This window comes from Melitaea cinxia, chromosome 3 (genome assembly GCF_905220565.1).
Source record: "Melitaea cinxia chromosome 3, ilMelCinx1.1, whole genome shotgun sequence".
Lineage (NCBI taxonomy): Eukaryota > Metazoa > Arthropoda > Insecta > Lepidoptera > Nymphalidae > Melitaea > Melitaea cinxia.
Genome location: NC_059396.1, coordinates 14940992 through 14962591, shown reverse-complemented (window position 1 = coordinate 14962591; position 21600 = coordinate 14940992). Strand labels below are relative to the sequence as shown.

The 21600-nt window shown below is 32.5% G+C and overlaps 1 protein-coding gene and 2 non-coding genes across 3 annotated transcripts in view; all 3 read right to left on the bottom strand.

Moving 5' to 3' along the window:
• Positions 1-18405, bottom strand: part of LOC123669572 (mitoguardin) — a 66876-nt gene extending 48471 nt beyond the window's left edge. Inside the window, exons 1-3 of the mRNA XM_045603173.1 lie at positions 18310-18405; positions 17793-17949; positions 17583-17717 (exon numbers count right to left, since the gene is read on the bottom strand). Of these exons, the coding sequence (XP_045459129.1) occupies positions 17583-17717; positions 17793-17949; positions 18310-18405 (388 nt within the window). The remainder of the gene's footprint in view (positions 1-17582; positions 17718-17792; positions 17950-18309) is intronic.
• Trnap-agg lies at positions 6548-6619 on the bottom strand. The gene has a single exon. It is a non-coding gene; the product is annotated as a tRNA-Pro (tRNA).
• Positions 14796-14867, bottom strand: Trnap-ugg. The gene has a single exon. It is a non-coding gene; the product is annotated as a tRNA-Pro (tRNA).
• Positions 18406-21600: the final 3195 nt, after the last annotated feature.

Below are 21600 nucleotides of genomic sequence, written 5' to 3'. Positions count from 1 at the left end.
TAATCAAGTATGGTAAGGCATAGTGGATCAGGACCTGCTCCGGTCCAGACAAGGATAGCCTGATGTAAAATATAATCAAGTATGGTAAGGCATACTGGATCAGGACCAGGTCCGGTCCAGACAAGGCTAGCCTGATGTAAAATCTTACCAAGTATGGTAAGGCATACTGGATCAGGACCTGGTCCGGTCCAGATCAGGATGGCCTGAAAGAAATGACGCGAACTGAGCCTGAATCGCGCTATTAATGTTTTTAAGCGCACTTAGTATATATACAGTTATAAGGACAATCTAGCAGGGAGTCCATTTCTACACAGTGGAGCAATCGTAAGTAATAGGAAATAGTAGTTAGTAGTTAATCATTAGAAGTTAATAAATAAAATTTAATTAATAATAATAATTAATTAATAACATAAAAATAAATAAAAATAATTAATATTTAAAGTAAAAACATAAATAAATAATACATTGGAAAAAATAAACGGAAATAAATATTATAATAATTATGTTAATACATATTTATATTAATTCGCTTTTTTTTTGTTAAACAATTTTTTCAAAAATATACATTCGTGTTTTTTAAAAGGACCGAACCGAACCCGCTGATCAGGATGAGATGAGATTTCCTGATCAGGTCCAGATCAGGAAATCTCATCTCATCCTGATCAGGTCCAGACCAATCATCTGCGTTACATGCCTTATCTAGTCCTGATCAGGCATGCCTGGTCCGGTCCTTCTAAGGAAGACGAAAAAATTTCTACTCGGGTAGGCAGAGGCATAGGCCTCATTCTCCACGTAGGAAAAGAATTGGAACTTAATCTACCACGCTGCTACACTGCGGGTTGGCGGATACGTTTTCTATTATGAGTAACGATCGCTGTCAGGTATTTATGATGACAACCGGGAAAGATGGCTTAACGTGCTCTCCGAGGAACGGTGCGATGACCCACAAGGACAGACATACAAACCGGAAAGGAATATTTATGTAAATACAAATATCCATCCCGAGCGGGAATCGAACCCGCAAACCGTCGGCGTTTTTAGGCGACTACTCGCACCACTAGACCAGAGCGGTTGGTTGTTTTTTAAGCATGTTACTCGTACCTATGGACTTTTGACTGGGTACACCGATTTCGATGATTTTTGTTTTAATCAAAAGGTGGTGCGTGTCATGTGGTCCCATTTAATTTTTATCGAGATCTAAGAAGTACTTTTTGAGTTATATCTCGTAATGCGTATTTACTTGACTACTTTTACGTTGTATTATACCTCATAATTCTCAACTAAGTATACCGAATTACCAGTAGTAATAATACCAGTCCCTCACACAGATTTTTTTTTATTGTTGAAATTTGTATTTTGTGTGAGAGAAAAACAAATAAATATTTTATTTATTATTATAAATATTTTATTAATTTAATAATTCTTGTTTTATTCGAAAGCTGATACTTGTCTTGTATTCTAAATCAAATTTTATTGAGATCTGATCATTACTTTTTAACCAACTTCAAAAAGGAGGTGGTCACTCAATTCGTACGTATATAAATCGTAGTGACGACTAGTATGTTTGTTAATTTTTTTTCGTCTACTTACGTTGTCTTACTTGTCGATGTAATTGAAGTCGGTTTTTTTTTCATTTGCGAGCAAACACAATTATTCGTTTGTCATTTACACACCACACAACCAGACACAGAACCACTTAACTTCTTTTTGGATACTGGAATCCATCATTTATTTATGTGTCAAAGTAACATGATCAAATATTATGTCTGTTAGAACTTAAAGCATCCCACACATGCGAGGAAAACTCATTCCTAAGTTATAGTTAAGTTATATAATGCAAGTTTTCTACCAGAATGAGAGGCAGGTACTTAAATGAAATATTTTAATATACAATTAGGTTTAATTTCCAATTTTTAGTCTGGTTTATTTGATGGATGTTGTGTGTTTACGGCAATGAAGAATATAGCCATCCCTTCTCTTCCCGTGGGTGTCGTAAGAGGCGACTAAGGGATAACACAGTTCCACTACCACCTTGGAACTTAAAAAGCCGACCGATGGCGGGATAACCATCCAACTGCTGGCTTTGAAATACACAGGCCGAAGACGGGCAGCAGCGTCTTAGGAGCGACAAACCCAGCCCTGCGGTCACCAACCCGCCAGCGTGGTGACTATGGGCAACACACATGAGTTCACACCATTTTTGGAGTGAACTTGTGGAGACCTATGTCAAGCAGTGGACTGTGATAGGCTGAAATGATGATGATGATGATTATTATTATTATTTGATAGAATGTTTTTTGTATTGGCATATAGTTTCATTTTTAAGTGCCAATTTAGAGTGTCTATCACGGTTCAGTCTTAATCTGATAGCAAAATTATTATAGTCAACTGAAGTACAAATCACACTATGACTTGATATACTGTCGTCTATATATATATATAATAGGCCAAAAACGAGCTAAGTATTGCATATAAGCATTGTAATTAAGGTTCTTTGCCAGAAGATCTTGTCTAAAGATTCACGGACTTAGCTTCAAAGATTGCTCAAATGTTAGTTGCTCTCAATATAATTATGTAAATAATATCTGGATAGAATTATATAAAGCAAAATCTGAAAAAGTTGTAATACAGATTCGAATTCTAGTTATTTACGCAAAAGTGGAATGTTAAACTGCGCTTTTCTCACCACAAATGTTTTTTTATTTTTTTATTTTTATCTGTAGACTGTAGGTATGTATTAGCTGTAGGAAAAGGTATTGCAATTCAACTCGTTCAAAGGTTTAACAGTATTTCACAAAAAAAAAAAAAAAAAACGTTAAAATGGTTTTTGTACTGAAAAATAGTATTAGTTTCATTGAAATCAATTTCGTAATCACATCAAGAATACCAAGTAGGTATTATGAAATTATATACTAACTATACAAGTTCTTTTATAATTACTTTGACAAGTAATACTCGTGACGTTATCTAAGCGACCTTTTGCTACATATTAAAGTAGGTAGGTATATTAGTATATCTGTGCCAGTTATGTGCCATAATAATAAAGATTTGTGATAATTTTACGAGACTTGATAAGTAGGTATTTATTTATTTTTTGTATCTTTATAAAGGCTATAAAAATAACAAATAATCTTCTGAACAAAGTACGCCAGAAGTAGTTATAGAAGGAGGGGTTTTCTTTGTTGCCGTTATGACTGTGTGCATAGTGAAAAACTTAAAATATTACAGCCCAAAAACATTACTACACATCCCTCGGTCTGATATTTCAGCGTTGCAAATACGAGGGACGGATTTACAAAGAAAATACTAAAGGATTTTTATATTTAGACTCTTGTTTGTTTTGATTATTATAAGGTTTACTGGAACCCACTCGTCTCTTTTGTGCTAAAAATATATCAAAAAAATTAAAAATAAAATTAGGTGACAGCAAACTTAGTCTACCTATCGTTTTGCAAATAAGCCTAAGCTATTACTTCTTTATTGACCGTCAAATACTCAAATAGTATATTTTAAGATACCCCTGAGTGCAAGAAATCGTAATGTTTATGTCACTACATTCTAGCTAAAATAATGCCAGCGTCCATCTAAAGTTCATGGCACTGACATTTACAAGCGCAAAATAGGGTGCGTCTAAAACGTTCCATGGTCGACAGCTAGCAATAAAATAAATCATTTTATTTCGATTGCATATCTACGTATACCTATCTATATAATTGCCTAAAAATAATAATAATAATAAACCTATTATATTTAGCAACTCTCTATACCTACTCTTTTCTCTTAGGTAGATTACTGTTTTGCTGAATGATGAATAACGCTTTACTTTAATTAGCTCGAAATAAAACTTATTTTCTAATTTTATATTTCACCTTTTATAATATACTGTCAGAAAATGGAATAGGTTAAAATAATTGATAAACTAGCTGTGGCCGCAACTTCGTCCGCGTGGAATTTAACAAAAAGTAATTGTTCAGTTCGCAGAATCATAAAATAAATAAATTTCTAAAATAAAAGTAGTCTAAGTTACAGTACTATATTAGCTATCTGCCAGTAAAGTCCTGTCAAAATCCGTCCAACCATTTCAGAGATTAGCCGGAACAAACAGACAGACAAAAAATTGTAAAAAAAATGTTATTTTGATATATGTATCGTGTTGTTTTAATATTACAAACAGACACTCCAATTGTATTGCTTTGTATAGATAAAGTTTACAGCTTATATCAAATATACGCTTAATTAGTATCCGTCGGTACCTATATTTAAAAGATTGCAATCGACCATACTAATTACCGAAGGAATTTCTGACTGAGATAAAGTACGGTGAAAGTACCTATGTTTAATCGTAAACTATTTTATACACATTACTCAGAACTAAACCTACGTAATTTGTGTTAATGATTACACAACTTGTCAAGTAAAGACAATAAATAATCAGTGTTCGTTTTTTTTTTTGACACATTTGTGCTTTTATTTATTTAAATATGTGATTTAATAAAGAAGTCGTTAAGGTTTATTTTTAAGTTTATAATCAAAGCCGTCTAAAATACGCTCTATCCTTACCAAATACTCAGACTTTCTCAAGCACTTTTATTAAACAGCGTTACAAGAAAAGCTTTAGATTTTTGGAACATTATTTTAGTGTCATTAGGTATTCATTTCGCGACAAAGAGATACGACGAACCCGGACGCTGGTACTTTTGAATATAATTCCAACAAGTAACAAGTTTTTAAACGTTTATTTTTAGTAACCCTACGATTAAGTATCATTTAATATAAAAAAAATAATAAAATAATGTACCATATACTTAGTTAGAATTTGTTGCTATATATAGATATAATTACATCATTACTTCACAACATAATCAATGACATTTACTTTTTATTTTTCCTACGACAACATACGGAAAATAAATATCTTGTATTTATAACGTAATTTATAATCATAAAAATTCTAATCCCATAAAAAAAGTATAATTTAAAATTTTCATGTGTGTTTATGTAATCGACTGGTATATCGACCGTTAAATTTTAAATGGCTACAGAAATACTGCACTCGTGGTAATGAGATTCACTATAGTTAATGTATCGTCTCCCGAGGGGTTATTTATGTGTCGTCAAGTGTCGGGCGGCGGTAGAAAAATGTTCACAATCCCTACGATTCCGAGAGCCTACGTATATACATAGATACTAGAGACTGACATGTATTGCAGTTTAAATCCAAGTTCCTTTATTAATAAGACGGCTAGCTTTAGTCAGGAACTACTTATACAATTTTGAACGGAACATGACTTTTTTAACAGACTTCCAAAAATAAAGAAGGTTCTCAATTTCATTGTATTTTTATGGATGTTATCTCAAAACTTTTGACTGGGTGGAACGATTTTGATAAAAAAAATAATCGAAAGGTCTTTTCGAGTAAAATTCAATAACTATAATAATTTTTAATAATTTTTTTGTCTACTTACTTTATATTTCTTGTCGATGTAATTGAAGTCGTTCTTTTTTCGAGCAAACAATTATTAAAAACAGGAATTAGACTTCAGTTACAAGCTTACAAGTTATACATTACATTGGCGAAATTATTTGCATAAATTTGATATACCTAACTTAAAGTCATACAACGAAGAATTAAATTGATAGCGATTATTTTTAGCAATAACTATTATGTTCCTGAGAACGTGATATTTATAACGTTGTGAATGATTGTATCTGTGTAGATATTGAATATGTGTAGATCAACTATGATTGATAAAAACGAAGGCGTTACAATCTAAATATATTTTAAATGACAAATACAATCGAATATACAAAATTACACTTACACATTATAACAAATACAATCGAAATATACAGAAACAAATACAAAATAAGAAAGTAATAAACATTAGTCCAAAACAAATACCTGTTCCGAAAAAGATTTTTTGTCAGAAATTCGACGTGGAATTTCCACGTCAATTTACGAGGGTTTAAAAAATGTTTCCAAGACGTGAATTCGTGCAAGGAAAACGTTGTGTAAATAGCGGGCAATCCTTTTCACCCGAGGCGCATTCAGTTCCCTTTGTGGAGACATTTGAGCTAGGGCTAGCGCTCAGCTAGGGCTGGAGGCTCTTTAATTATTCCCAACCTGCCGAGCTGCCGGGGGAAACGATCGCAGAGAAAGGGCCCACTGTGCCTGAGTGTTCCCTCGACTATTTACAAAGGTCGCTGTCAATGATATTCGTAACTACGCTGAGAAAACGTTACGAATTACTTTGAATTAACTGTATCTGTAGTGTGATACTTCAAGCGGTTTGAAATAAAATATTTATTTTATTTTTTATTGACCCGATACTCCTAATATCAAGTCCTAAAATCCTGTAAAAAGACTTACGATAGTAAATTTTATTGGTCGGTAGCATGTTTACTGACAGTAACTATTTAATGAGTTTACATATAACTTAAAAATTTTAAAGAAAAAGCTATTGCTTTTACAATCTATATGTTTAATACTGTTTAAAATTAGTTATTACTGGAATTAAGGAAGCTTAAAAAAAAAAAAAAAGATATTGGGCTCGTCCGGGATTTGAACCCGGGACCTCTCGCACCCTAAGCGAAAATCATACCCCTAGACCAACGAGCCGCTTATGTATAAAAACGAAAATATTGACTAATTATGACTCGCCATGTTATAGTTACAATTTTTTTATATTTTTTTTTATTATCTTTTTTTTTCTTTTTAATCCTTACAATTAATTAACCTTAGGTACTATATCTACGAAGACGCGTTGGCGCAACGGTCACAGCAGTAGTTTGTGGTTGTGGCGCTGGCAGTTGCGGTTTCGATCCCCACACATGACAAACATTTGTATTGGCCATACAGATGTTTGCCGTGGTCTGGGTGTTTGTGCAGTCCTTGTGGGTCTCCCCACCGTGCTTCGAAGATCACGTTAAGCCGTCGGTCCCAGTTGTTATCATGTACACCTGATAGCGATCGTTACTCATAGTACGGAATACTTATATCCGCCAGCCCGCATTGGAGCAACGTGGATTAAGTTCTGTCCTTCTCTTACATGTGGAAAGAGGCCTATGCCCAGCAGTGGGATATTACAGGCTTAAGCGATAGGTACCATCTATAATATAAAAATGAGTCGCTGAATGTGTTGCTAAGCGCAAAACTCGAGAACGGTTGGACCGGTTTCGCTAATTCTTTTTTTAAATATTCCTAGAAGTACGAGGATGGTTCTTACGGAGAGAAAAATTCTAAAAAAAAAAATTAAATTTCCTGAAAAAGTCTAAAAACAACACTTTTCTATACTCCCATACAAAAGATTTGTGATAATACTTAAAAGTCACTGTTAGGCGATACAAAGTTCGCCGGGTCAGCTAGTATATAATAAAAATGTTGAATGAAGTCATTATAGCTAAAACGCCATCTATCGTCCAGTAGTGAAAAATTAAAATGGTGATAGTTTTAGAACATTACAGATTAAATACACTGACTTCAAGTTATTTTCAGATATTTTTTACCTGTTTCTATGTTTAAAAAGAAACATTAAATATTTGCTAGATATTGTGATAGCTGTGTACTGTCTTAAAAATAGTAGATACTTAATACATGAAAAAAAAAAACAAAAAAAAAACATTATTTACCTTTAATTGGTGGCGATTTTTTTTTTATAACGTGAGATGTTATCAATATGATTTATATAATATTACTATAAAATTACATTTTAATATTTTATATTAGATAACAATTTATTTTATGTATAACGTATGACTAAATTCAATTAACTTAAAATTATAAATATTTTTACGAACACAAGTGAATATTTACATGAATTTTTTAATTTGATAAGAAATAGTTATTGGATAATTATAATCTAACACAAAATTGAAAACATGCCTTATCATCGATTTTTCGCTAAAAACCGTCAATCGGCACGCACCGACGAAAAATAGTTACATTTACTAATAATAATTTAATGAAATTTCAGACTAGACGTATACTTATATTAAAGATATTAGTTTTTTTTTTAAAGAGCAACTACGGGGTTTCTTGAAGATTCTACAGAATCTACATGCCGAGTCGGTGGTAACTTCTCGTATATTGAATGTACTTTGTGGTAACTTCATTTATAACCATAATTAATAGTACAATTCGTAAAATGACGGTTCGAAGGTAGTTTTGAAACTTATTTGAATAAAGTTATTTTTGATTATGATTCACATTTGTTTACTTCTAAGTATATTAATTTTACTTTATTATAAATTTGTTTTATAAAATACATATTTATATCATAGAAAAGGCTCTTATTATTGCTTATAGTTTTATCGAGAAGGCAACCCTAGATGTAGGTGAAAATTGAAGAAAATTGAAGTTTATTGTGCGGTGAAGTAATTAAAACTAGATTCCTAAAAAAACTGTAAGCACCAATTTTGATGATTCTTTTTTTCTTAAGTAAGTGTTGTGTTCCTTTTATATTTTATAATAATAATAATAATTTAATTCAGACATATGTTCATATTTTTGTTAGTTACATTTTTTTCCTAAACTATGTTAGTTTCAACAATTGTGACCAAACAAATTATACCAAATCAAAAATCAATAAAAATAGCACTGAAATCAAAATCAATATACTAAAATTCAATCAAACCCAAAATTAAAATGATCACCAAATTCAATACTAAAATTCAATCAATATTGCAATAATTAAAATTAAAAATTGAAATAAATACTAAAATTCAAAATTACAATAGTAAAAATTAAAAAAAAACAAAAATCAATATTAAAATTCAATCAAAATTAAAATTAAATCTAAAAACTAAAATCAACAATCAGTCAATTAAAAGCTTAAAAAATAATGACTTATTCAATTTAAATTAAATTAAAAAAAAATCAATATATTAAATTATCACAAATTATCACCGTAAAACCAAAATCAAAAATTAAAACTAAGAATCAAGACAAAATCGAAATTGAAATCAAAATTATAATTAAATGTCAGTTACAATAATTCTTAACAACTATGTTGGTAAAAGCTATCGAAATGTATTTATTTAAGCTTCCCTCGCAGCTACGTGTGCACCATCCCAGCGTCTCCAGAGGGGACTATCTAGCTTTACAGCCAATGTGCTGAGAAGGTTATTGGAGCTGTTCATTAATCTACGCATTGCGGACGCGGTCCGCTTGCGTATGATCGCATAGAAATCATCTATACGAGCCTCGGCAAACATTGTCGACGCACTGCAGTACCGAAGCTTCTTCAACAAAACCCTCAGCACATTGTTGTACTGTACACGCAGAGGACTATATGCTAGCCAAGTGTAATTCTCCCATAGACTACACGTGTAAAAAGACTGGCAAAAGGCTTTATATAAAATTACTTTTACTTGTGACATACAACGAGCAAATCTACGGGCCAACATATTACCTCTAACTGACAAAGCTCTGCGCTTGCGCTCGATATCGCTATCATCATCTAGGTGTTCATTCACAATATGGCCAAAGTATTTGAACTCAGATACTTGTTTTAGAGGAGTTCCACAGAGATGTATATTAGGATTGAAATTTAATGGTTTATTTTTACAACTTTAAATTGATCGACATCTGACTAATAGTTTTAGAATTATTCCTAATAATGTGACAATGAACAAACAACATACGTACCTACACACGGTATATACATATGTACATAGATATCTACAACTAGGCTATAGGTACTCGCTAGTATACAAAACAAGAAATAAGGAAGAAACAAGATGAAATATAAAAAAATTGTATTAAATAGATTAGACGAGCACCTAATTCATCTAATAGACGAACCGGTTGGTACTTCTTTCTGATACGATTAAATGTTTTTCGTTGATGTATCACTTCAAATGTAAATGTATTTTCATTAACAAGTCGATCTTTTTGGAAAATTGATTGCTTTTTATTTATTTACTAAAATGTTTTTTACATTGAAAACTACGTACTTGATTAGTGCACTAATCCGTTACTGCATTCAATAACAAGCTACATAAGAAATATGTAGGTAGTCAATAAAAAAACATACAAGTAGAGCAAGTAACAATTTAAACTATTTTATTATAATCATGTATATAAACATTCATTTTATTATAGGTATTAGGGGCCATCAATAAATTACGTCACACATTAAATGGTGGGTAGGGGTCCACAAAGTAACATTGTGTGACAATGGGAGGGGTCTAAAACTTGGAGGAATCACATTTTAAAATATGATATTTCTAATTTTAAGTATTAAAACATGACGTTTTAACTACCTACCTATTAATAGTTAACTTAAAAAGTTAAAGTTTATACATGCTTGTTTTGGCGGAGCAGCATTGATTAAAATAAAATAATGTCGAAACTGATGTGCAAAATAGTAAAATATGTGACGTCAAACTAGGTAGAGGGGGCAGTGTCAAAGAGAACAGGTAAAAAAAATCGTGAAATCGTGTGACGTCAGTTATGTACGACTTCTTATTGCCCACATGTAGGTGTTCTAGGTTACACGTAGACGATGAATCAATACCACGCTTTCTTGAGACGTCATAGTAGATAGACACAAAAGATAAGCTCTAGGTTTTCATATAGAACACATATTATTTATCTCTGATGTTGCGAAAAGTAACAGATCTTGAAACCAGATTTCGAAGTAAAAAAGCGGCGAAAATTTGATTCGAATTTGTTTTAGGTTGAATTAATTTTTTCCCACCAATGTATGCAAAATTTAAGATTTAAATGTATTATGGTTAAGATGTGTGATGAAGGAAATGATTGATTCAGCCATCAACACCCCACTGTTAGGTTAGGCCTCTTTCTCCATGTAGGAGAAGGATTAGAGCTTAATTCCCGAAAAGAAATGATAAAATAAAAATAATAATCAAAAACAAAATAATTGTGTTTGCTCGCAAACGAAAAAAAAAACCGACTTCAATTACATCGAAAAGTAATACAACGTAGATCGACGAAAATAAATAGTCAAGCAACTACGCGTTATCAAAGATTACTCAAAAAGAAGTTATCAGATCTCAATAAAATTTATATGTGACCACATGATAAACATCAGGTTTTACAAAATTTGTCGAAATCGGTCTACCCGGTCAAAAGTTCTGATGTAACATACATAAAAAAAAAATACAGTCGAATTGAGAACGTCCTCCTTTTTTGGAAGTCGGTTAAAAAAGAGAATAACGTCATTAAATGGGTTTCATGTGTTCATCTTATGAAAAAAACAATCATTTAAACAAATTAGAGAATAAACAAATATTTTATAAGACCTTGATGGAAAGCAAAGATAATAAAGGCGCTTCGAGTGCGATTGCCCATAAAATGACTATTAACTTATCTGACTTGCAAAATACTCCTTATGACATTGTATAATAACATTATAATAAGTATAATGTAGCAAACATTATCGTAACATTATATACATAAATTTCTTGTCCATCAACAGCTAACTTTATTTCTTACACAAACAGTTAAGAACTATCATACAAATTTTCTTTAGCCCTTAGACCTGTCACAAAATCCGTTCTTACCGGGCTGTTACTAATTTTAAACTACATCTAAGTCATATTTCAAACTCCTGTGTCACAAAAAATATGGTCTTTCATACAAACTTGTGAGAGCCCTAAGACAACTTTAATCTGGCCCTGTCGACACAACCGTTTTTAGCGAAACTTTGCTAACTATAAGTGACATCTGAGTTAAATTCTGAGTAATATTTCGGAGTTCTTCATCATTCATCATCATCATTTCAGCCTATTGCAGTCTACTGCTGGACATAGGCCTTCACAAGTTCGGGCCAAAAATGGCGCGAACTCATGTGCAGTCTATCTTGATATAAAAAAATAATAATTATCGATTTAATGAATGATGTAATAATAATAATAATAGAGGCCGCGTTGACGCAACGGTTACAACCATGGATTGTACCTGTTGCGTTGGCGGTTGCGGGTTCGATGGCCGTGGTCTGGGTGTTTGTGCAGTCCTTGTGGGTCTCCGCACCGTGCCTCGGAGAGCACGTTAAGCCGTCGGTCCCGGTTGTTATCATGTACATCTGAAAGCGATCGTTACTCGTAGTAGGGAATATATCCGCCAACCCGCATTGGAGCGGCGTGGTGGATTAAGCTATGATCCTTCTCCTACATAGGGAAAGAGGCCTATGCCCAGTAGTGGGATATTACAGGCTGAAGCGTTGCGTAATAATAATACATTACTATTTATACTTTTATATAAAACAATACAAATATACTTTAATGTACAACCACAAACATAGAAACAATACATGTAACATATACTATTATAATATATTAGCTGTGTGTCGCAGTTTCATGCGCGTTAATTTGAGGAAAAAAGGTAATAAATATTTTTAAACCATTACAACAACAACAAGGTGGTAGTGGAACTGTGTTATCCCTTAGTCGTCGCCTCTTAAGACACCCACGGTAAGAAAGGGGTGGCTATATTCTTTGATGCCGTAGCCACACGGCACGGAGTTCGGAGTTCTTCTCTGTCACAAATTCGTTCTTAGTGGACTTCTACTAACTATTAACAATCTATCTGCCAAGTTTAAAGCTTGTAAAACAAAAAGTGTACTATATTAGTGCTTTACAAAAAATGTAAAGAGCCATTAATACGACTCTATCGCAAAATCCGTTCTTGGTAGATGTCTACTAACTACTCAATATCTCCATGCCAAATTTAAAAAATGTATTATTTTATAAAAATGTTCGAAAGCCTTATGCACAGTGCCCGTGAGCCTCTTTAGGCGAAGGCAGCTACCGCACAGGCGATCCAAACGTGCGCCCCACTATGACGACGAGGGAACCGCTGGGTTTTAATGGGTAGTGTGGCACGTTCTGTCATGTTGGAAGCCCTACACTCCTGTCGCCGTTTGGCGGCGGGGTTAGATCATAAAAGCGTCAAAAAAAAAGATAATTGTAATACAAAACTTATGTAATAATAATGTAAGTATAATATCTGATTTAATCTTTTAAATGCAAACACATCTTACTCTGCAAGTGGAACAAAAACGTGCGAGGAACTCTAAAAGGTAAATTATCTTTTTCCAGACGTCTCGGTATTTTATTACTCGGCTACGGCGAAACCGAAAAGGTAATATTGTTAGGAATTCTAATTTCACCTTGTATTTGGAGGAAAAGATTTCTGTCACGTAGCTACATTTTCATAGTTATTTATTTAAATGGTTTGGTGTGTAATTAAAGTATAAAACACAATATATGTAGTGGTTTAGTACCAGTCTCACATTTCTAACCTAAAATTCGATTCGATCTGTTCGTCTGAAACAAAGTTTCGTTAAGTTTACCTGAGTAGAAAAATCCCATTTCTGGATTTATTCAAGAGAAATGTTCTGTAAAACTAATGTGTAAATTTAATATATGCATACGATATTTATCATAATAATTTTATTCAATTGTTATTAAAAGTATGCGAAGATGACCTACAATTGTTAGTAGGACGGACGTGTCACGAACGTAAAACAGAGTCGTGCAATCTCGGGAGATGATCTCACGAGGCCAGGACCGTCCTTAATCTACTGTAGGTGTATGTTTTAGGATATTAGGGCTCTGGGCACTTTAGTATAATGTAATATAATGTAGAATTCGACTGTTTTATTTTTTTGTGTTACCGCTTAACTTTTTACTAGGTGTACCGATTTTGATGTTTTTTTTTTTCGTCTGAATCGAAATCTGTCAAGTACTTTATGAATTATCCTTAAACATTACACTTTTCTTTCGTTTGTCATATACACACCACACAAGCAGAGACAGAACCACTTAACTTCTTTTTGGATACTGGAATCCAGCATTTATTGATTTGTCAAAGTAACATGATCAAATATTATCAGTCTGTTACAACTTAAAACATCCCACACATGCGAGGACAACTCATTCCTAAGTGGTATATAATGCAAGTTTTCTACCAGAATGAGAGGCAGGTACTTAAATGAAATATTTTAATATAGGATATATTATAATATTATAATTAGGTTTAATTTCCCATTTTTAATTTTTATCCTTCTATATTTTCTTATAATTTATCTTTTATTTTATCATTTATAAGTAGAGAAAATCGCGAAAATACAAATACACGGCGAGTGTTTGATAACTGTAAACTAAACTTTTAACCGCCGCTCTGGTGTAGTAGTGCAAGTAGTCACCTAAAACACCGACGGTCTGCAGGTTCGATTCCCGCTCGAGATAGATATATTTAGACCATCATTTTTATACACTTTATTATTATTTTATTTTATAAAGAAAGAACAGTTACAACGTGTTACGTGGTTACAACAAAAGGGAACTCCGGATCAGCCATAGATAACATAACATAGATTTTATATAAGTGTTGCCTGTATGTATTTATGTACATAGATTACAATATAAATGTTCACATATACCAACAGCATTTGTACAAATATTTCTGTCCGGCTTGGATAGCTGGCCCTGTGGGTCTCTCCACCATGTCTCGGAGAACACGTTAAGACGCCGGTCCCGGTTCTTATCATAAATATCTGATAGCGATCATTACTCATAGTAGGCAACATATCCGCCAATCCGCAGTGGAGCAGCGTGACGGATTAAGCTCCAATTCTTCTCCTAAATGGAGAAAGAGGCCTATGCTCAGTAATGGGATGTTAAAGGCTGAATGTAAAGTTTTAAACCGCATTTGTATATTTTTCTTTGTTTGTTGCAATTATCGTTCTACGTAATGTGCGAAAGTGAAGGGTAGCAGATAATCTTTACAATTATTCCAATACAAAAATAAAAAATGTCGAACAAAAAGCGGGCTCGTCCGGGATTTGAACCCGGGACCTCTCGCACCCAAAGCGAGAATCATACCCCTAGACCAACGAGCCTTATTACAAGGCAGTGAATTATACGATCGGAATGGCCTTCGAAAACTTTATATGAAAATATTAACTATGTAGTATCGTTAACTTGTAAAATATTACTTTATTTTTATCTATAAATATCACAAATAGTGGCATAACTTCGTTTATTTTTCAATTGATTGAATTTTTGAAACCTTACCACAAGTTTTTGTTTTATTTATTTTTTATTTTTAACCGACTTCCAAAAAAGGAGGAGGGTCTCAATTCGACTGTATTTTTTTATGTATGTTACATCAGAACTTTTGACTGGATGGACCGATTTTGACAATATTTTTTTTATCGAAAGGTAGTGTGTGTCATTTGGTCCCATTTAAATTTATTTGAGATATAACAACTTCTTTTTGAGTTATATCTAATAATGCGTTTTTACTTGACCATTTTTTCGTCGACCTACGTTCTATTATACCGCATAACTTTTTACTGGGTGTACTGATTTTGATGATTTTTAATTTAATCGAAAGCTAATGTTTATCATGACTGTGGTCACTTTAAATAAATTTCATTGAGATCTGATAACAACTTTTTGAGTAATCGTTGATAACACGTATTTACTTGACTATTTTTTCGTCGATCTAAGTTGTATTACTTGTCAATGTAATTGAAGTTGTTTTTTTTTTCGTTTGCGAGCAAATACAATTACATACGTTTAACTTATTTGACAAAATGAGTTAAACGAATAATATTATTGTATCTTTATATGAATATATAAAAAAATAAAATAAAAAAGTAGACATAACGCACATATTTCTTATACCTAATACATATGAGTGAGAAACAAATATCTATATTGAGACACAGATACACTTAACTAAAAGTAATGTAGGCCTTAATAAGTGAGACAAATGGATGGGTTATTATACTCAACATAATTATTATTATACTCAACAAAACCTTAAGCTTGGGCTTTCAGTGCTCAATTTTGTATAACAAAATATTTTCGATCTATTTTCACTAGAGCAAAGCCATGGGCAGCAAATAGTTATTAGGTATATGAACTTATGTTTTTTTGCGGCTTTAATTGCGTGCTATCGTAAGTATTGTTTATCTTTACTGTTTTAGGTACTTAGTGTCATCATCGTAACTTGTGTACAACACTATAATATTGATTGTTATTTTGTTTCTCTGTTCGTGTTTCTTTACTGCGTAAGCCTGTTACCGTTACACCTAGCGTGACCATTGTTTTTGGATCAAAACGGGACCTTTTTGCGTCCCAGGGTTATCTTCGGGTATAAACATAACCGAAAAACGGGAGCAAAGCAAAAATAGCTAAAATCATGAAAATCCTCTGGACATAACATAAATTTTAATTGTAATCGAATGTCTAAGGGAAAATATTCACAAAACGCGGTTGTGAAATCTTTTCGTTCCTCTAATAACAGACGAACATACTGGCGGTTTTATATAAGTATTGATAAATAACGATTAAAATTTTATACTTAACTTGAAAATTTGTCGACAATACTAAATATAATATACTTATAAATTATCCTACTACGCAAGTATTATAAAACACATGTTTATAACAACGTACAATTTCAAGGCGAAATGCCTATTGATCGCAATTATCAATGAATTTCATTAAAATTATTCATGAATTTATTCATCATTCCAGCCTATACACACACATGAGTTCACGCTGTTTTGGCGCGAACTTGTGGAGGCCATGATGAAGATTTCTAACAACGACGCAGAGATGCAAGGCAATACATTAAGATCAAAAGTTATTTGTGGTGCTGTGTCTTCTATAAAATTGATTAAGCAAGAGGCTATGTTATCTATATATTAAATACGTGAAGCAAAAACTTTGTACCTCTTTTAAACGAAAATTGCGCCGACGAAGTAGTATGAAATTTCGCACACTATAGTTTATACATATAGAGGAGTGCAGATTGCCAATATTTTTTTCTAAATTACGGATAAAAAATACATTAAATCAATAAAAAATATTACATACACTACTTTTTAAACTTATAATTTAAATTAATTATGGTCGAATTTCGACCACTGGGTGACCAACTAGTAGCTACTAATTATTGTTTCTTTTTTTTCAACTATAAAAAAAATATATTATATACTATGTAAAAATTTTAAGAAAATTATGTATCGTTAGAAATAATAAAAATATCTCTATGCTCAAAAAATATCTTTTAGAATAAAAAAAATCTCGTAAAAACGAGTCGGTAAGAATGCGTGAGTATCAAGGATAATTAAAATCGTGACCTTCAAATTAAATTCACGAAGTCGTGATTCTTTGTAACAAATCAAGAAATTTACGTGCAAACAAAAAATAAGAGCTGTGAATATCTTCTTAAGTTTAATAGAATTCACCCAAAAATGTCTTTTTTTTTTCAATTCTACAATAATGATATAATGTAAAACAATGATATGTATATACATGAAACCAACGTTATGTTCAAAAATGTTTAGAAACCAACGTTATTAAAATGAAATATAAATTTTATTAAATTCCCTAAAATTGTTAGAAGCGCCATCTATTGCAAACAATAAAAATTATGTTAAAGTAATTTGTTTATTGTCATGGTTTAGCTACTCATCAATAGATGGCGCTTCAAAAATTTAAATAACACTTACTAAGCACTTTTATATTTGGTACAAAACTAATAAGAATCAATGAAATTTTTTCAAAAATAGTTGGTACTGAATTTAAATTTTACTTACCCATCACTCCAAGCTGTTGAGGTGATAAAGAGGCAGGATCACCACCAGAACCGATAGAACCAGAAGTCATGGAGAGTCTCTCGCTAAATCCAATAGGACTACTTCGCCCACCACTGCTTGCCACAGAGCCCATACCTACAATTAATCACAAAGAGTGAAGGACATTTCATTATGTTAATAAGTAAATCAGAAATAATATAACTATCTTACCACCATTCGGACTTCTCATCCTTGAGAGTCTTTTATTGATGGCTCGTTGAATCCTTGGATTAAAGATAGGTTTTGCACGTCTTCTGGCAAGATATCTTGAAAGTATCCCTACTACCATAGCACTTGTACCTACCACTCCTAAACTCCATAGCATAACCTATAAATAAAATTCAAACAATAAATAATTAGGTAGCACAATTATCATATTGTTTCATGAATATATTACTGTAGCAAAATTATAATAATTAAATGGTATAAATTATTATTACAAATAAATAAAAAAATATTTTTACAGGTAATGAATAATTATTAAATAGTCAACATAATAAAAAAAAAAAAAAACAATACTCATGACTAAAAACACCTTGAAACTTGTATCTTAAAATATTTGACCTTACTTTATTAAAGGATAAAGAATAATCATATTAATTATTGATAGATACATAAAACTACAAAAACCTAAGTTAATTAATCTAACTTATGGGTTAATTTAGTAAAAATATTAAATTAATTTAACCTTTTGTGAAGTTGTCAATTGGATTCTGTATGATAACACTTGTTGAAAATGCTTTAACTTATCTAAAATTGGACTAGCATTTAATATCTGTTGCATCTTGGTTTGAGGTCACTTAAAATACACACAGTCTCGTGTTTTCACTGTTTTTAATCACAAACTATGTCCACTTAGGTTATCTGTCACACGCAACTAAATAAGACACCTTGGGGATAAATTTTAAAACAACATAAATAAGACACCAATTATGAAATATAGTTAAAAAGTCATAATTTTATGTTCAGTTTTGGTAATTTAACGACAAATTAAATTTTACTAGTCGTCACAACACGTAATTGTTATTATTAATTACCAACACTTAATTGTAACAGTAACTTAAATATTCCCGGTTACGAGATGACATTGATGGACTGAATGGGTACGTTCCACTCAACGACCGCAACGAATGTAGCCCGTGTGAGTGTGAGTGTGTGTAATATGCTTGAGGTCGTCGCGAGCGATTGCTCGACGTCACAGATGACGTCACTGTTCATGACCACATCGCGCTCACTTCACCCTAAAAATATAGGTGGATCAGTGTTGGTTTTTATCAAAAGGTGACAGGAATTTGAAAAAACAATTGTCAACGTCAAATGTGAATATCATCAGAATTTGATGAACTTTACGAGTCATTATCTGTCATTAGTTTCGTCAAAAATGCAACGAAAAATTCACTAGAATCCTTGTTGAATTAAGTTTTACTTCAATGCCATTCGAAATATTTACTGACAACACCCACAGCTGCTTGTTTTTATCATGCTGCCATATTGCGAGAGCACAGAGCTCAAATATGCGTCCCACATATAAAATTCGCCTACGACGCCCGTAGCGTTTTTACGTTAGTGGAACGGCAATTTCAGCGGTCGTGGTCGATGGCGTTGAGGGCCGTAAGTGGAACGTAGCTAATGTGCTACCGAATGTTGACATTTGATACGACAGTAACAGTACCTATTCAATGAAAAAATTATGCGCATGGAGAACTGTTAGGGGGCTGCCCCGACTTTGTAGATGTAGCTCATCAATTATGTTGTCATTTTTAGAAACAATCACGGGTGTATTAAGACCCTGGATCAATAGATTAAATTAAAATATAAAGCTTTTTCTATATGAATGATTTGATTCTTTTCTATCCCACGTTAAATCGGCGAAATCGACAGTGCCCCTGGCATAACTGAAAGCCATTAAGCCTAAAAATAATAATAATGAAGGATATGATCATTATGATATCACAATGCACAAGTTGCTAGAGTTGTTGGTACTTGAGTTCAATAGCTTTCTAGCTGTAATACCAGAAACAATTAACTTTATGTACACAAACCAAGAAGCTTATATAAAACAGTGGAGAGTGCATCTAAAACATTTTAGTGAAGACAAGTTCATTCACCCCAGTTATGTTTTCGATCCCCCCCTCACACTTTATTTAAAATTGCCATGGTATGTACAAAAAATCATAATCAATATGTGTGTTGTCAACTTTTAATCAATAAGTTTATGTTGTATCTCTTTTCATTTTTTCTTTTATTTGTTTTTCGTTTGCGGTCACTTTGTCCTGTTATAAATTATGCACTATGTGTTTTTTTTTGTATAATTTTAACTTGATCAGCATATTTTTTTTACAAATAAATTTATTTATTATTAAAAGGATGATTTTACCAAATTTTTTGCACAGAACTATTTGCATTGCTTATCCAAGAGCATGGTCAAACCATGCATATAATAACATATCTATCTGTACCTACCTTGATGTGGATTCTGATTTTCATGATTTCGTGAAGTCAGTGTTCTCTTTTCTGGTTTTACTTCCCTAATTGTAGGGAGCTGCCATTTTATAATTATAGTAACACTGTACGAAACGCCAAAAAACAGTACGATTTGCTTCATCCTAGTATGATTTGATTTTGATTTTAGGTTGACTACTTTTATTATTCATAATAAGAAAGTATTAATAAAGAGAATATTCGCTTTTTGAAGAAGTTTTATTTTGTTTTTTAACCAACTTCCAAAAAAGGAGGAGGTTCTCAATTCGACTGTATTTTTTTTATGTATGTGACATCAGAACTTTTGACTGGGTGGAGCGATTTTGACAAATTTTCTTTTAATCGAAAGGTGGTGTGTGCCACTTGGTCCCATTTAAATTTATTTGAGATCTAACAAACTACTTTTCGAGCTATATCTAATAATGCGTTTTTACTTGACGCTTTTTTTCGTCGACCTACGTTGTATTATACCGCATAACTTTCTACTGGATGTACCGATTTTGATAATTCTTTTTTTGTTGAAAATGAGATATCCCTAGTTTGGTATCATGATAAGGAAACCAGGATCTGATGATGGGATCCCAGAGAAATTGATGGAAATTCTTGAAAATCCGCAATAACTTTTTACTGGGTGTACCGATTTTGATAATTCTTTTTTTGTTGGAAAGAAAATGTCCTTAGTTTAGTACCATGATAAGGAAACTAGGATTTGATAATGGGATCCTAGAGAAATCGAGGGATTACTTGAAAATCCGCAATAACTTTTTACTGGGTATACCGATTTTAATAATTTTTAATTTAATCGAAAGCTGATGTTTGTCATGTGGTCACATATAAATTTCATTGAGATCTGATAACTTCTTTTTGAGTAATCTTTGATAACGCGCAGTTACTTGAGTATTTTTTCGTCGATCTACGTTGTATTACTCGTCGATGTAATTGAAGTCGGTTTTTTTTCGTTTGCGAGCAAACACAATTATTAAGGTACCTACTTTATCTTTATCTAAACACTAATAGCCTAGTGGTTTGGACTGTGGCTTCCTATTTGGGCGGTCGCAGTTCGATCCCGGGCATGCACCTCTGACTTTTCGAAATTAAGTGCGTTTATGTAATTAAATAACGCTAGCTTCAACGGTGAAGGAAAACATCGTGAGGAAACTTGCACACCTGAGATTTCCCCATTAAGTTCTTGAAGGTATATGAAGTCTGTCAATTCGCATTGGGCCAGCGTGATAGACTATGGCCTATAACCCTATTCTGAGCGGAGACCTGTGCTCAGTAGTGAACCATTGATAGGTTGCGGATGATGATGATCTTTATCTAAAAATCTATTTTAGTTGTTTTGAGAATCTTTCAATCTTAGCGTAAAGTGCAAATTTCATCAAGATCGGTTTGGCTTAATAGAAATGGGCCATAACACGACACGAAGTCTTTTTTTATTGTAACTTTTGTTACATCAGTTTACCTTTTCAATTCACTCTTGGGTGTTTCTTAAAAC